The sequence below is a fragment of the Dermacentor andersoni genome, chromosome 2 (genome assembly GCF_023375885.2).
Source record: "Dermacentor andersoni chromosome 2, qqDerAnde1_hic_scaffold, whole genome shotgun sequence".
NCBI classification, from domain to species: Eukaryota; Metazoa; Arthropoda; class Arachnida; order Ixodida; family Ixodidae; genus Dermacentor; species Dermacentor andersoni.
Window position 1 is genome coordinate 76,937,267 of NC_092815.1, and position 17,912 is coordinate 76,955,178.

The window sequence follows — 17,912 nt, forward strand, 5'->3', positions numbered from 1 at the left end:
GAATAAAATCGTGTCTTGTGTACCAATTATTATTAAACAGTAATTTGCCCTGCATGCAATGACTGAATTAGGCTGGTAAGAAATGGAGACCAGTAGCGAAATGCTGCACATTCGCACAAGAGACAGCCCTTATTTGTACTGAATCTGGACGCAAATAAACGAAACATTGAAGATATTCAGTATGCTTAGGATAGATATGTGAAATTACCAAGCTCGTAAATAATACATTTGTAGTGAGTCTTGGTAGGGCGGGTGGAAACAGTGGACGTGGCAGCTGAATCTGTTCTTGGTGAACGTCTGCCAGGAGTGTGCATAGAGCTGTTCCTAAAACATTCTGTCCCCTTCAGTCACGAATTACAATGAACTGTCGATTGATGTGTGAAATATACGCAAATACATCCAAGCTACGGCAGATTGCACTGAACCAAATTTTAAGCTGTAGGATACTTTCCAGTGAGTCACACTATCGTTGTATTTGGGTCACGCTAAGAGAATTCAATTCAGGCGCAGCTCAACGTCGATAGTTTCTTTTTTATTTTCTCACAACCATTGGACATAAAGGGCGAAAACAAGTTGTGTGCACAGATGTGTACACCGTGAATGGAGGGGCTATGCTGGCCACGCGAAATAAAACTTTTGACTTGTCCGACGATCAGTAACGTCATACAACAAACATTCCAGTTGGCGGCTCTTCCAGAGTGATAACAGCTACGCAGGGAACGAAGTTCAAGAGCGGGAGGACGCGTTCGCGGGATCTCGACCTCCATACGAGCCTAGGCCACTGCTTGTACGCGAACCAAAAAAAAAAAAAAACCGTCGTTTTCTCGGAACGTCCTGCATCAGCGCTCTCTCGCTGCTCACGTGCACCGCGGCCGGTGTTATCGGTCGCTTGCCTAATTGCTTTCCTCGAATAAGGACGAGATTGGCTTAGCGTAAGCAGTCATATAAAAAAAAATATCACCCACCGGAAGGCCAACTCAAGGCAATCCAACAGGCCGAAGATGCCGCCAAGACGCAAGGGCTTGAGGCCGTCATCTGGGTAGAGAGGCCTAGGTCTCGAACCTGCTGTCAAAAAAATAAAGTTTATTCCTCCTCCTCACGAGTGGAACACAGTACTGCTTTCCGCTCGTGTTGCAGCTGCAATATATTTCGTTAAAGAATTCGACACTTCAGAATCGAGCTCTTAAGTATTAGGTGGCCCTTCAAGTTGAAATTGTATGTTCTAAAAGAATAAGTTTCATTATACTGATCTTTCAACTTCTTTCGCAATGTAATTTCATCATCGGGTAATGTTTGCCCTCAGACGTGTAGAAGGCACCGCTCTGGTTATGGAAGGCGAAAGCGCAGCTACGAATTTTATTGAAAGAGAATTTGTTGTTGGTTTCGGAGCAAAGTGAGACTTACGTTACATGCTAGCTATGCCCAGGGTGTCCTGGCTACCGTGCATCGCGTCTTTAAATATCGCGGGCCGTTCTGCGCGATGATAACGAAGTGCATAATGTTCGCAGTCCAGTAGAGTAGCCGCCAGTAAATTTTTCTTGATGACAGTCATTTATTTAATTGCAATTAGCGATTTTTTAATTACTGCTCTGAATGACGTGCTGTCAATGAAGAATTTGTAGAAAATTGAAAGAAACTTGAAAAAAAACTGGCATGTTTTCAGCCAAATACTTTCTGCCCGTTTATGTTTTCCGGCTGATAAAGAAATACCGCGAAATACGAAAAATATCACGTGTCCACCTGTCTGCCCGCATAAAAAAGCTGCGCCCTCAAACGCGCTCCACAGGCGTTAGTGGGCGATCTGTCGCGGGTGGAGTGCACTCAAGAAGGCTAACGAAAAACTGCTGGAGTGGAAACTATGTCCCGAAGGTGAAGCTGCACAGGAGGGGCACGATTCAACTATAAGTAAGCGATTAAAATAAAAACGCGCTTTTCGCACTATTCCCACGAGGTAATCGGCCTCCTCGGTCAATAATGGCTTATTTTACCAGACAGATACTTATCTCCGTGTATGTCTGCATTACAAGTTTTGGAGTGAAATCTGAATGCCCTGGCATACTGTATTGGGAAGAAGGTCATCAATATTCAGAAGAAATTATTATTTTCGTTGGGAACAATGAGCTTTTATTTTCTAATTAGCCTATCATTACAATAACAGAGCCAAATTAGTTAATCTGTAAGCGGACATCCTCCAACAAGGCTCTATTTCAGGTGAAGGAGGGGCAAGCATTGGCTTCACCTTTTCTGGTAAGAAGCTACGAGAGCTTCGGCGCGCCAGATAAAGCGCCAGCTCTGCCACTAACTGTTATGGAACTTGTTTGAGGGTATTTCTTTATGATTCGGGTAGATGGTTGGCCACATGATATTTTTCATATTTCGTGGCATTTCTTTATGAGCCAGAAAATATAAACGGGCAAAAAGTACATGGCTGAAAACATGCATTCTTTAATCATTGACAGCATGGCATTCGGAGCAGTAATTAAATATTTAGCTAATTGCAATTAATTATTAAATTTGATGGCATCAACAACAAAAGAATACTGACGGCTACTCTACTTGACAGTGAACAATATGCACTTGGTTATGTTCGCGTAGAATGGCCGGTGTTTTTTTTTTTTTAAACACAATGCATGATAGCTCGAACTCCCTGTATCCTGACAGAAGATTCAGATGCAGATTGGTTGAATGAGGCAACAGGAAGGAGGCAGCGAAGATGGTGGCACTTGGTCGCCCCCTCCAGCCAAGAAATGATTTGTTTCTCCTTCATGAAATTTTAAATTAAAATTTCCAGAAAAGTTAAAAAAAAAGCTATGTCCCAAATCTTTGAGGTGCCCTTCACTACGCTCGCTCTTTAATTTTCCTTAATATTTTCTAGTCTTCTCATTTATTATTTTGTTTTTGTAAGGCTACTGCCGTATTACGCATTCATTTATTTAACTTATGGCGATCTTCTTTTTTAATGTATATTTTAGTTCTTGTTATACCCTACCCGGTTCTTGGTCAATCACCCCTAGTGGGTTTGTGCCATTGTTTGAGGAAATCCTCACTATAATCGTGATAAACGAAACATCATGGCGCCTGCGAAAATTCTCCAGCTTGACCCGCAGTGGTCATGGGGAGCCGTTCCCACCATCAGGAAGGCATGATTATGCGGGCAGACCCGGCGAAATTGGGGGGGAGCGGCGCGACACAAGGTCATGTCTGCAAAATCGTTGCCACCGACCGAAGGTGAGTGCAGGCGAACGTTACGAACGTGTGTCCATGTGCGCTTGTTTTCTCCGGTGGCGTGCGATTATTATTGGCGTTAACGAGTCGGTGCAGACTGGTATAGCGAACGTGTATGGGCTGCCGCGGAGTAATCGTTATTTGGAAGACGCTGTTTCAAAACGTTTGGTGCCAACTTAATGATTGTGCGCGCGTGTGTGTGCAGTTAGGCGGCGAAACGTGTTTTGTAATTACCAAGTAATTACGGCTTCAGTCGTTGGGTGCTGACTATGTTGCGAATTTTCGCAGGCATCTGCACTATCAGGACAGACACTAAATACGGATATTTATAGTCACGGCACAGTTGTGCCAAGGCAAAAAAGAAAAAAAAAAGAGTGAGAGAAAAGAAAAAGAGAAAATATAATCGGCATGATGTTACACTCCTGTAACACGTGAAGGCGAAAGCCTGCTGCACGTCTGATAATGCCTTAAGTTATATGATCGGAGTGCGATCAGACTTCTTGCAAGGTATAACGAGCCGCAGTGTGAAGTAAACGGATGGCGCTGTAGGTCGACCTTCTCAACGACACGTGCGAGCACCTAATGCGCTACCTCGTTCTTTCTTTCATTATCTCTTTCTTTCTTTCTTTCTTTCTTTCTTTCTTTCTTTCTTTCTTTCGTTCTTTCTTTCTTTCTTTCTTTCTTTCTTTCTTTCATTCTTTCATTCTTTATTTCTTTCTTTCGTTGGTTCGTTCCTTCTCCCATTCTTTCTTTCCTTCCTTCTTTCGTTTTTTCATTCTTTCTTTCTTTCGTTCCTTCATTCATAGTCAGCCATTGCATCTTTGCTTGGTTACGGGGGCATGCATGAGCCATTCCTAATGATGACATATTTTGCTTCACAGGACTAGACGCCGCTTTTTTCGGATGTGAGCCATAGCAACGAGCCACTTAAGGCTTTCGTCTTAATAAGTAGCTGATTTGTCTAGCTACATGGTGATCCCGACAGAAGCAAAATATTGAGGTGGTCTTGGGCGAGCTTTGTTATTTATTATTATTATTGGTATTATTTTATTTTTTATTTGTCAGGGCGAGAAACTAATCGAGTTGTCTGGCAGCGGGGTGCCTAAGAAACTCCGACAGGCAGGACACGACTCCTTCCAGTGTGCTTTCGTCTTTCGTGTTTTCGTAGCTCATTCGTGCTTTAGGTCGCGCTGTTTGTAATACGCCGGCGTGTGGTCCAACTATTTAATTATGATGCTTTGGAATAAGCTTTGTGTTTTAACCAATGATGGCATTAATAGATAAAAGTCGCTTTCGCTATTTTCGAGGCCCCTTCCCCGGCGGTCGCAAATTTCGATGATGTTAGCATAAGTTATCGTATTGCTGCGTGTCATCTATCGGATTAAGGAAAACAGTCTTGACGACAGTGTCACAAGTGTCGCAGGACGACAGCCATGTGTTGTTCTGCGCCAAATATTTATTTACACGTGAGCGCTTGCGTAACGCGGCCAGTTTGAGGGAGATGCAACCGGCTGTCTGACGTCAAAAAGCCGTTTCTGTCAGGCGACCTTTTTGACGTTGTTATCAAGCCAATTGTACGATTACGAGCGCAACGCTCTCGTGAGCGGCTAAAGCCAATGTATTCTGCGCAATAAAGACGAAAATAAATAATAAGAAAGAGTGATTGGGGGAGGGGGAGGTAGAAGCGTTAGCAGTGGCCCGGTCAGGCACAGCACCCCAAAATACCACTCTGCCTTAACCGTGTGGCGCCTTAAAGGTTTGGCATCAGCAAAAGACCGTTGAAGTCTGGTGAAACTAGTACGCTGTGTAAAAATTTCACTAAGTTTCACTCAATGTCAAAGAAAATTGCTACGTGGAAGCAAAGCGGACCCGCTAACCCACTGGTTCATTGCAAATCAGCACCGTTGGCATTGGCACGTAGTAGAGAGGAGAATACGAAGGCTCTATACGGTGGTCTTTTTTTCCCGCTCAGTTCTATAAAGAGTGATTGATCAATTAGACGAGAAACAGTTTCCTTTTTACAGCGTTGCTCAGTGACTCGCTCTTTCCGTTGTTGCACGGCGCATGACCTCCGCTATATTAACTCCGAGATTAAAAAGACGAAAAACGAAACAAAACGGTCAGTGGTAGTCTTCAGTAGATGGCACCGTTGAATGTTTCAGCTATTGCCTTGTTCGAGAAAAGTGTAGCTAATGCACTTTTACCATTGTGGTAGCGAGCCTGACGCGCAGCAGAGGCGACACATGAAGGCGCCGGCTCTCTAGCTCAGCATCTAGTGATCCTCGTACGTAAACCGCCTCTCTGTATTGTGCGATTAACCGTGATGTTAGCCATTCCGAGCCTCCAGTTCCAAATTCTGATCTGCGCGTTGGCCGGCATAGGACACGGCGGCGACTATTCCGTTCATCTTCCCTTGTCGAAGTGGGGAGCTTACCCACGGGCAACTCTTCGCTTCGACCTCGAAAGAAGGAAAGATTAGCCGTGATAAAACGGGAAACCAGATACTGTCGATCTAGCACGTGATCATGCCGTGTTAGGTTTCTTTAGCGTCTCCGGCCAATCGCCTCTCTCAGTGTATACGCTCTGGCGAAAGGACAGCGGTTTTGACTGCAGCGCGCGGTCACCGAACTCTTGCATGGCAATGAAGAAAGCGAACTAAGTTAAGAAATGTGCGCAGAGCGGTTGGCGAAGCGTCCGAACAATTACGCATTGATTAAAACCTACCAGGAACCAAGCACACTGATCCGAAGCACGTGGGTCCGATCAAATCCGCCGAGCGCAGGGTCGCGTGTTAGGCCTTCATTTTGAGAAAGAAAAAGCGAAGGGGTGGCTTTACAGAGAATGGGCTCGCGAAAGCCGGCTGCCTGACGTAATTTTCTCTCTTTCCCCCAGGGCCTTGACCCTGCGCCGCGGATCATAACGCCACAGTTTGGCTATCGGGAACAAGTGCGCTGTTTATGGGTGCCTCTTCTGAACCCGAGTTCGAAACCCCTGCTCTATAAATGGTCCAGAGGATATCAACCGTTAATAGGAGACATGGTTTGTAAACTGAAGCACCGTTACGAGGTCTCACTAGGCCCCCTTAGCCTAGTAAATTAGTGAAGTATATTCGAGGGGAGCGTGCACAAAAAGGAAAACAGAGGGTGAGAGTGTCATCAGACAAGGCTTCTGTCATTTGTCGGGGAAATCTTTTCAACTGTTGTTGCAACTAAATGTTGCCTACCGTACCTTTATAGTGGATAACGCGTATTATTTATTTCCTTGTGCCTTTCGTTCTTCACAGGAAAGAAACCTCAAGTAAGTACGCCCCAGTTGAAAGGCGACCGTTCCCCTTATTCAAAAGTATTGAACCAATGCCAACTTATTGTCTATCGCCAATAGCCGTCTGTTTGCGTTACCGTAGTTTCCTTTCTTTTTATACTCGGAAACATGGCTACGTGCAGGATATTAATCGAACGCTTAGAAATATCACCCCAGGCAGACCCGAACCTGGATTCATTGCTTTAGAGTAGAGCATCGTGCTATGAAGCTACAGTCCGTAAGTCGCTGCACAAATTCGTATCGCTAGCTGCGGCAATGCGTCCAAAATCTCTGGCGTGGCGTGTTGCTCCACACTGGGGATTTCGGAGACTCGTGTCAATGCCTGCGAGTCACATCGCGCATACTAGTTGTCATTATGAAGCTAATGACTAGCGGAGAAGAACACATCCCACTCATTAGGCCACGGCATTGGTGATGGCTTTTAGAAAGGCAGGGATCACCGGGAACGAGCCAATGCATCGTGGAAGGTGCATGAGACAGCAGAGGAGGGGTTGGAATGTGTGCCTCGCCTAATTAAAGTTTTTTCATGACTGAAAATTTATTCTCGGTTTATACCGCCATGTTCACGCTTCGTCCGCCTCATATGCATTGGCTGTAGCGCTTCTGGTACTTATGCAACATCTATACTTGCCTGATTGCTTTACGCCGACTTAGATGACGACCGACGACAGTACGTTGTCAGAACGGATTTCTCTAAACGTTTTTCTGCTCGATTCATATTGTAGCACCGATGTTCGTGCCTGAAACAAAACAAACAAACAAAAATAAAGCGAAGCGAAACAAAGCAGAACATTTCGAATAAAAATTATTCTTTCGGGTTACTAAATATCAGCGCAGTTATATCTCAGAGACGTGTCGCATCTGTGGAAAGCGGCAGAGCATATTGCTATTGAAATAAATGGGTTTTGAATGCACCCCTTTGTTAATGAGTGTCTATTGCCTACACGTGTGGACGACGTACTTGTTGGTCTACAAATCTTCAGTACCCTCTACCTGCAAGAACGGTACACATTCTTCGTGCTTAAAGGGACACTATAGTACAACTACGAGATAGACAGTGCTGGATTTAATATAGTTATGGCGACATGTCATCGCAATAATTACGCAGGCTGCTTACGTTTTATATGCCGAAAGAAAGTTGATGTTTGCTTTCATTCCATTGTGAAACTTGAGGGGATCGTGAATGAGGATCTGTACAGATCCCGAAACGTCAATTTGTGTTTTTGACATTGGGGTGTGGGCAGTTGAACTAAAAAAACTTGAGAAAGTGATAAAGAAGGATCAAAATATTTGGTCGAATTTCGTTCTATTTTCTATTATATTTTGTTACATAGAATTCATTGTGTTCTTGTCAAACACGATTTCAATTTCGGTTAATAGGTCCTGCCACATTGGGCTACTTACTACACGCATTTTTTTTTTCAGAACATCGAGTGCGTTTGTACGGCCATTTTCACGTATAAGAATTGACCATTGTACCATGCATTGGTTGTTATAGTTATTAATCAAAGTTGTTAACAACCCAAGAGCCTACGTTGGCACCACTCCAAAGATTATGTAAATACGAATGGTTTGATATGAATGTTTACGTGCTACAATGTAGTATAACGCAAGCAAGGGCGTGGCACAGTGTATATTCACAGTTCTATTCAGCTGTGGAGATAGCCATGCCAGTCAGATGTATGTACAGTCAAGAGCAAAGGTCTGAAGACCAGAGGTGGCACTAAAAAAAATTTTTTTTTTAGTAGCCTAGGCATAAAGGCTGAAATCAAGGGGTACTGCCTACGTGCTCCTGTTTCGCCAGCGTCATGCATTAAGGCAATTGCACGTTTCAAGGCTGTGCCAAATGAAATCAATTTCTTTTTTCTGTATGCAGATGCCGTCGTCTCTGTAGATTTTTCCTCCCGACTGAGCATACGTATATGCGGGAGCGAACTGGCGAACTGTTTTCGCTGAGGCCGATCAACTCGCTAGTCCCGTATAAACAAAGTGTCTGTTGCGGATGCACGCTATCAGAAAGCCGTGCTTCACCGTCGATTTATCTCGCTGCACGATAAGAGCTCGCCGGATGGTCTCTCTCGTGACCATCCCGATCGCCTCGTACACAAACGCACCCGGGGCGAGTCTCGAGTGGGTGTTTATCTCGCAATCGAAGACAAATGTTGACGCAAGCTCGGTGTTCCTTCAACATGTTCGCGCGCCTCGTGTTGGCATACGGGAAACAATCTTTGGTGCAAGTCTGTTAGCCGTTTGAGTTCAGCTTAATACGTAGAAATTAAGGGGGAAAGAAAGCTTTCCTGGGATTCGTCACGCTGAAATTAATATTGCAGGACGAAAAAACAAAATCTTAGTCGGACTTTTTATTAGGCAGCATAAGCCAGCTACTTTTTAGCACCAGCGCTTTCAAATTCCCCCTATTGTTACTGAAATACGCGACAGTTGGGTCGAATTCACCCGTTCCACCGCAAAAAGTGTCTCCCGACAATCATTACGACTACTATGGCTCCATCATCCGAAAGTCCCTCAGCAATAGAAGCAGTGAAGGGGTTCAGTGGTGCGTAATAAATTAGCCACAGAAATTAGCGTCCATGCGCGAAAAAAAATAAAGAAGGGGGGGGGGGGGGGGCATCTGGGTAAAAATGGGTAAAAAACAAAACAAAAGCTAACTTGAATAAATGAGTAAATAAATTGAATAAATGTACATAGCAGACCTGGGCCGGAACTAAGTCAGTGAACTCACTATTAGCATAAAGGATAAGTAGATCTGCCGCGGTACTCGAAACAGACGCGGCAAAGTCCAGCTGGTTTTGGGTGCGGAGTCTGACTGGTTCATTTCCACACTTTCATTATCGTAGATAATGAGAATGTTTTGGCAAAAATTGCGATTAAAGGAAAGAGCAATAGATTGCATCAGAGATATTTCGTTTGAAAGAAATAGTAGCACTTGCACTCCGTGAGTATTTGCTTCGAAGTGAACATTTCCTTGATTTTCTTTTTTTTTTTTTCATTTTATAAACGCCCGTAGCCAGAAGTTCACAATGATTGGGACCCGAAACTCGGCAGCAAGAAATAGCATAGTTGCTTAAGTGTACTAAGGCTATGCGTATTTCCTCGTTTGAGCATTTATTCATGCCCTTTCTGCATATTCGTTACACAATCAAATGCGGTTTAAAAGTTTGCGGCCAGCGATGTCAGACATTTCCAATATCATCACATCAATCAATCACTCGCTCAATCAACCAGCAGCACCGTCGAACGCCTAATGCGCTGCTGCAGGAGGCACACAAGATATTTTTCTTACACAGCGCTTCCAGTTCATGGTGTCTGTGATTAATATTCGCAAATTGCAGTGTTTCAGCGATTGCGTCCAGCTCGAGGGCCCTAGAGGCGCCGCTAGATTTCCCTAGATCCCTACATTTCTCTGCCCTTGTTTTGGTCGTCGTTTTGGGGCGATCATCTGTGCGCATTGATGTGGTTGCAGAGCAAAGGAGGACTGCTGGAACGTCTCGACAAGAGCGTCGTGATCGGCGATGGCGGCTTCGTGTTCGCGCTGGAGAAAAGGGGCTACGTTCAGGCCGGTCCCTGGACCCCCGAGGCGACCGTCGAGCACCCGGAGGCCGGTTCGTAAATCAATCAATCAATCAATCAATCAATCAATCAATCAATCAATCAATCAATCAATCAATCAATCAATCAATCAATCAATCAATCAATCAATCAATCAATCAATCAATCAATCAATCAATCAATCAATCAATCAATCAATCAATCAATCAATTTTCACATCGAAGAGAAGAAGGCGTAGAAGCTTCAAAGAGACTGAGAGGTCTTCCTAGCCCCTCTACAGTAGATATCGACGTCGTATGAAACCGCCGCAGGTAGCGCTGTGCCTATGGCGTTCTGGTGTTGAGTGCGAGGTCGTGGGTTCGATTGCCTGCCACTGCAAACAAATTTTCATGGAGAAAAATGTAAAATACGCTCGCGTACTGAGATTTAGGTGCACGTCAGAGAATCCCAGAGGGTCAAAATGAACCCGGGACTCGAATTCTTAAGGTTTTACGAGTCAAAAGCACGATCTGCATATGAGGCACGCCGTCCGCAAGATCGGTGGCTAATAACAGAGAAGTGCTTCGCGGGGGTGTGTTGAGAGAGAGAGAGAGATAGAGAGAGAGAGAGTTTCGCTGACAGAGTGAAAGTGGGAAGCCCGCTGACAGCACCGTAACTGTCTCGCACGCGGAGATTAATTTTGACCACCTGGGGTTCGTTACCGCAGCGGCCAGGATCAAACCCGCGACCTCGAGCTCAGCAGCACGACGTCACTGCCACTGCTACCGCGGCGGGTAATCAATCGCATGTCACCCAAGTGCTTCAGCTACTAAGTCTTATTGGAAATGTGTATGTGAATCACGGCAACGAGCCCTTATTGCCGACAAGCTCTTTTGTTAAGCTGTATAAAGCTGTTTTGTTGTGTTAAAGTATCGTATTTTCCGGATAATAGTCCTCGGACTAACATGTTCTTATGATTAATATTTCGCGCGGTGCAACTATACATGATTAATTTTTTTTTTAAATATAGGATGCGTGGAAAAATTTTAGCCTGACTGCTCCTGCAACCTTCTACCGTGCTTAATCCCATAGCGGAATCGAGTGTATGTGCTCTAATTTCAGACAATCTCTTAGAAAAACATTTTCAGCCCAGATTAGGCCCTGCGTACTATGCAGCGAGTGAGTGCTAAAGAAGAACTCTTATTTTCACCCTAAAAAACTCTAATATCACATCAGATAAAATTGAAACTAACTTTATGACATTTACTCCTGGTCATGCACGGAGAGTAGAGTCGTTCGAAAAACAATAAAATGGTATTTAAGTTAAAATTACTGAGCCGAATAATTGATTAATTATTTTTTTAGTGATTGGTTTGCTGAGCTACCCACAACTAAAGCTTTGCTCCTGTGTGTCAAAAACGCTACTATGACTTTCGTGTTACGTTGTCCCGAGTGCAAGTCAGCATTTTGGGATATGAAACCGAGTCTATCAAATACGATACGCTAGGCATCGTAGGGTTAAGCGCAAGTATGCCCTTGCTAACTGTACAGAGGGCGCGGACTGTAGACCGGAGAAGACAATATATTTTTCAAGCTTCCATTTGCTTTTGCTTAGCGGGAAAAGGCCCCTTATTAGCGTAGAAAACGAAGGGCAATGTATACCTTTTCAAATTACACGTCTAAGCGCCTGTATTAAGTATGACGTCGCGGATTTTCATGTACTCCGCACGTTTGAACCTATTTTACTAAAAAACAAGTTTTCGGAACGCATCATGTTAATTATTTAGTTCCTTTCGGAAATAATGTAGTTCCGTTTTACTGGTGAGCTATTAACTATACAGGACCGGTTAACTATAAATAGGAACTATATTATATCACTATATACTATATACTATAACTATACTATATTAACTATACAGGAACGGCTGTCCAAATCTAATGTCATTACAAGACGCTTGAGCCTGAACTTTAGGTCCATCTTTCTTTTTTACGTCTTTTCTGGCTTACTATTGACTCTTCTCACGGTTAAACTGACGTTTATGGCATTCCCTCAATACAATGTACTTAATAGAGCTTCACTTATTCTTAACTATTCTTAACACTATATAAACAATTATTTTCGCTAAATTTGTCTGAAGTTATCTGAAGCAAACCGATATTCAAAAAGTCTTTGTCGAATGACTGGCCTTACTTTGATAACATTGTCTTCATCGTGATTACTGCAGTAAAACAGCCTTCTTCACGCTTGAGATAACCCAAGCACTTGGAAGTATTAAACTAGGGGCACCCGAGACTATGGGCTGCCACTAGACATGCCGTCTGGCCATTGCACGGGCGCTGATCGCAAACCGCTTTCTTGACTTTGGGTTCGGGCACAAACTCGCCTCTAAACGAAAGTTTCAATTATAACGTGGGTGCACTTAATCTTTGCGTAAACAAATGTGGCGGTAAACCCATCGAACTGAAGGCTCTCGTCTAAACCTAAATCTTACCTGAATTATGACTAACACGTAACGCTTGTAAGAAGCAGGAGACGTTGTGGGCTATCGCTTTTTCCCATCTCACGTAAATTACAGATGTCCAACGATAAATCACCGTTCTATTTGAGATAGGTTGTCGAGGCGAGAGCTCGTATGGGCCTAACGCGAGAAAATTTCAGCTGGCGCACCTTAATGTGAATTGCCTTGGCTGATGGCGATTACTGCGTTCTGTCGATCTCGCCTTTAGCCTCATTGACTACTATTACATTTCAGCTAGAGTTTTTAAACATGTATAGTAAGTGTACGCATTGCAATAAGCCACAATCTTGTTCCTAGAGCAGTATTTCTATAATTTCCTTTTTCACTTGTAAGAGCGCCGCAAGTGGCCCAACGCAAGCCGGTCGAACGCCATACTAAAAGGCAGTCAAGCCAAGCCACCTCAGGAGCGCGAAGCGGTCACTGGTTGGGACACCCCAAAACTGTGGCATTCCTGTCTCAAACAACCTATATGTCGAAACTTTCGCCTGGAAAGTGATGGGCTGCTGGCAAAGCTGGCTTTGCTAGCAGCCCATCACTTTCCAGGCGAAAGTTTCCAGCCGGCTTCACTGTGGTACGCACTGCGTAGCTGATGCCAGGCGATCAATTCTCTCTTTCTTCTCTCCCCACGCCAGTCCGCCAACTTCACCGAGAGTTCCTGCGCGCGGGATCGGACGTGATGCAGGCGTTCACCTTCTACGCCAGTGACGACAAGCTCATCAACCGCGGCAACCTGGCCGGCATGCACTACACGGTACGCGTGTCCGCTACGTATTCACCAAACTGTTCGCACAAACTCGTCGATCGCGCACTGTGTGCCACATAAACTCTTCAACCTGAGAGGAAAGTGCATATACCTCCTCTCTGGACTGTTGCGTACGAATACAAAGTGCCCGTACTGCCGTTTCTGCAGTGCTTTTGAGCGGAGGCTATTGCTGGACCACAGTACTCCAGAGGACATTACGGCGACGCCCAGCCCACTCTGGTACATTCGAATGCTCGCTCTCTCGAGTGCTTTCTAGGTGCGGTTTAACTTCGGCTGGTCAAAATCGGGCGTTCGGCACGCATTCACCTGGTGCATTCAGAGCGCCGTGCCCAAGCTCAGAACGCTCAGAGGCGCTATAACTTTTGAGCAGGGAGCGCGATCGTGATAGGACAGAATCTCGATCACGTGGCTACTCGGATTGTTCTGGGAGCAGCTGGACAAGGCTTTACCTGGCTTCAATCTCGAAAATAGGCTACGCGTCGCTGCAAACACATTTGGAGCGTGGTAGGAAGCAGTCGAATGCACCACAAGAAAAGCTTTCACTCTTTGGGGCTCATCGTGTCCCCGAACAGTCATCGTGATTTACTTTCTGTGCGCTTCCTCTCTTTATCGCTGGGCACCCGGTATACTTTCCGGTCACGAGCGGCATGATGGTATCTGCGTAACACAACGTTCTTTGACCGGAGCAGAAAGCGCAGAGCTTTAAAGAAAGGATACGCAATCACGAGAGATGACGATTATCATTTATCGTTTGCGGACAAGATACGCCCTAAAAGGCGTAAGCATTTTTCTAGAGTGAGGGAGCTGTCACTGAAAAGATTTGTGTAGAAGTGCAAATGTGTATACCAAGCTGTGGGATCACAGAAAGCTCATTGTGAATTAAGGAGGAGTCCTGCGATCCAGAGCGTCATTATTGCGGAAGAAAATACACAGTGACCCTTTTTAACTTCCAAAAGGGTGCAAAATGGGTGGTTTATATTTACATACGTATATGCACCGTATATATACGGTGCGCTATACACTTTTTAAAGATTTTACACCCTTTGGGGCGTATTTTGTCCCACACCAGTAATCGTCATCTGTCTTGCCCGCATTTCCTTTCTTTAACGCTGCGAGCCTATACTTCCAAGTCGTGAACGGTATGCGCGTTATCAGCGTGACATAGCATCCTCGACAGGAAAATAGCGTGCGCAGTGTTTTCAAGAACAGACAGGCAAGCAAAGGAGATGGTGATTATTGTTGTGGGACAAGTATACACCCCAGAGGGTGCAACTGTTTTAAGAGTGTACACATCCTACAAGAAAGGTGTCTTTACACCCCTTAAAAGCAGGTATCACGCAACAGTATCGCGAATTGCTAGACTCTTACGTAAAGTACGCGCTGATGGCACCTGCAAGGCATCGGTGGGCTACAGTGTCAGCCTGTTACCTGGTATTCATTAGTTCAAACCCGTCTGATTGACCTACTAGTGTTATCTTTATGTGATAAATTACGCGCCCTTTGAACCAACGCGTCAACCTACACACCAGCAGAGCATCAAGCTACAGAAATTACGATGCGCCGCACGAAAGGCATCTGTCTCATTTCGCTGACTGGTCGGCCAAACACCCTCTTTTAAAAATATAGCATGGTCCCTTAAGGGCGTTTTTATCGTCATCCTGATTGTTGTCGCCTGGCAGCGAGTGCATTTATCTCTGTAAGAACCGTGTTAATGTGTTTGCACTGTATTCAAGTTCAAAGAAAGAGTGTGCGCACATATGCATAAAGGAGGCATAATAATATAAACACAATGACTGACAACGTCTCCACTTTATCAAGCACCAGCACCGGTGCGTGTCGCACGAGTGACTGAAATACCAAATGAAAACTTTCTCAACACGTAATCAACATCAACTTCAACCGAAAAAAAGCTAAAAATTTTCGCAGGCTCGAGCATTCACTTTCACCGTTAGGGACATCCACCACTATTTATGATGAGATGCACAAATAACGAAACAAGAAAGACAGTATGGGCACACGGGCACCGACTATCAACTAAAGCGTTACTTGGAATGGTTAGGAACACATAAATGTGAAATACCTTGCCTAATTATTCATGTTATATATATTATACATTGTTCTTGATAGAACAAGAAGAACCAGAGTCCTGGTAGAACTCGCGTATCTCAAACAAGACTCCAGCTTTCAAGCTTCCTATGCCAATAGTTGTCTTAATTCAACGCTTTTATGGAAGGGAAAATTGTCATCCTCCCGAATGTACCACGAAGCTACAAAGGAAACCCGGGTTTCCTTTATAGCATCCTGTTATATTCAGGTGGATGACAATTTTTCCTTTCACGAACCTTTCTCCGCCATGCGCGCTTACAGAGAATTTATTTGCAAATTCAACGCTTTCTTCCTACTTATATTGTCTTTTTATTTATTCGACACTCTAACAACTTCTCGCACCTCTTCTTGTAGTGTAGGGGCATTACGTGCCAATGAGCGACAGTGCCTCTTTTTTTTATTTCTTTCAAGAAACGAAGAATCGTTTAGTCGTTGCAAAAAAAAAAAAAATAAGGGAAAATACAGGTGTTAGGATATACAGGGGACGTTAACCGTTCGTTAACCTTCGCGGTGTCCACCACGTTGACCATAAAGCAGCCAGCCTAACTTCGTGTGCTCTTGCGTCTACAGCCTAGCTTCAAGCATGAGGTTTTTCACGCTCAATATAACCCAGGTGTACGCGCATACATCACCTGCTAGGATGTTCGCCAATTCACCGCCACGCCCACTCGGGTCGTCGTCTTGCTTGCAGGGGGTCGACATCAACGCGGCGGCCTGCAAACTGGCCCTGGAGGTGGCCAAGGAGAAGAACGCGCTAGTGGCCGGCGGCATCTCGCAGACACCCTCTTACCTCACGGGTCGTCCCAAGGCCGAGATTCAGGATGTGTTCCGCAAGCAGGTCGACGTTTTCGTCAAGAACAAGCTCGACTTTCTCATCTGCGAGGTGCGCTTTTGCGACCACGTGTTCTTCTGCGCGGGACGTCATATTTACAGGAGTGCAGATTTTTGAGCTACTTGCTTCGTTTCATCAATTGAAGTCGTAGCGCTAGATCGACACGGACGAGAAAGACGACAGGACGAGCGCACGTCCTGTCGTCTTTCTTGTCCGCGTCAATCCAGCGCTGACTTCAATTGGGTCATATTTACCACCATCTGGTGGAACAAGAAAACAATAAAATGACAAGAGAGAGAGAGAGAGATTTAAAGATGCCAAGTACAGTAGAAATGAAAGTTTAAAGGTAAACTAAGACATTCAAGGAAAGGCTGCCAACAACCTTGCTCTGTCACAATGACTATACCAAAACGGGCTCTTCGAAATCGGACTTCGCATATTAAGAAAAAAGCCCGCTGTGGCGCGGGAATCGAGCCTGGGACAACTTTGTGCAGCAGACCCTATGCTAGCTTACATATCTAGGAAAGTAGCAGTTCAAGGAGCGAAGGTGCATTAATCCCCACAAAGTGCAAAAGAAAACACAATTTCGATGCGTGTAATATTGTTAAGCCGGAGTTGTAGCATGCACCGGCGCAAGCCTTCACAGTCGGCTGTTTTAGGTTAAATAAAAACCATTCTTAATTTACGACATTCTACGACAGGTGACGGTTATCCGTCGTGCTTCTGTAACGCGTCGCATCTTGCTCGTGTTGGCTTGTACGCGCCCACAACTGATCTCTTGATGGTCTAATTTTAGAATTCGCTAACGGTAGTAAATCGAAGAAAGTTTTGGATAGCGCAGCCGTGGAAATAATGCAAGTATAGTAGTTCTATCAAATTTGACTTGCTGGACCGCTAAGGACTGCCCGCGAGCGTACTGCTTTGATCGCCAACGAGTGTTGGCGTGTTCCACTGTCCCGGGCAGCCCTATATGCAGTGCGGGAAAACATTTCGAAACTATCTGGAGTTTTAGAAGAATGCTGTACCAGTCGGGTCTGACTGGTTGTTTGTCCTTAGAGCTCGTTTAACTGGAGGTCAACAGCGACAGGGCAGTCGGATGCCGTAACCGCTGTACACGAACTGGGCGGCGACAAATTTGATTGTGCGCCCGCCTGCTTCCTCGTTCGCAGTACTTCGAACACGTTGAAGAGATCGAGATGGCCATCGAGGTGTGCAAGGCGACGGGGCTTCCCGTCGTGGCCACCATGTGCATCGGGCCCCTGGGAGACATGCACGGTGTTTCCGTTGGCGACTGCGCCGTGCGCATGGTCAAAGCCGGTAAGTCGATACCTATTCGCATTACATACTCCTGTGGCGTAAAAGGCCACGCTTCCCCTCTACCGCCAAATTTTTTTTTTTTTTTGCAGGAGTGCACGAGAGCTGTTAAATGACTAATTTAGTTTAATTTCATAATCGAATCGAATACAAATATTGCAGGGAAAAAAAGGCTTCGAATATCGAATCGGATGCTGAATATTTTCTCAATTCTAAACAAATTGAAATACGAAGGTGCAGTAAAGGAAAAAATTTACGTTATTCGATGTATATGCATGTAATGCCG

At 44.9% G+C, this 17,912-nt stretch overlaps 1 protein-coding gene across 1 annotated transcript in view; it reads left to right on the forward strand.

The window, feature by feature from the left end:
* The window catches only part of LOC126542074 (betaine--homocysteine S-methyltransferase 1-like), a 34,009-nt gene that overhangs the window by 8,793 nt on the left and 7,304 nt on the right, over window positions 1-17,912 (forward strand). Inside the window, exons 2-5 of the mRNA XM_050189071.3 lie at window positions 10,028-10,166; window positions 13,244-13,362; window positions 16,172-16,363; window positions 17,482-17,629. Of these exons, the coding sequence (XP_050045028.1) occupies window positions 10,028-10,166; window positions 13,244-13,362; window positions 16,172-16,363; window positions 17,482-17,629 (598 nt within the window). The remainder of the gene's footprint in view (window positions 1-10,027; window positions 10,167-13,243; window positions 13,363-16,171; window positions 16,364-17,481; window positions 17,630-17,912) is intronic.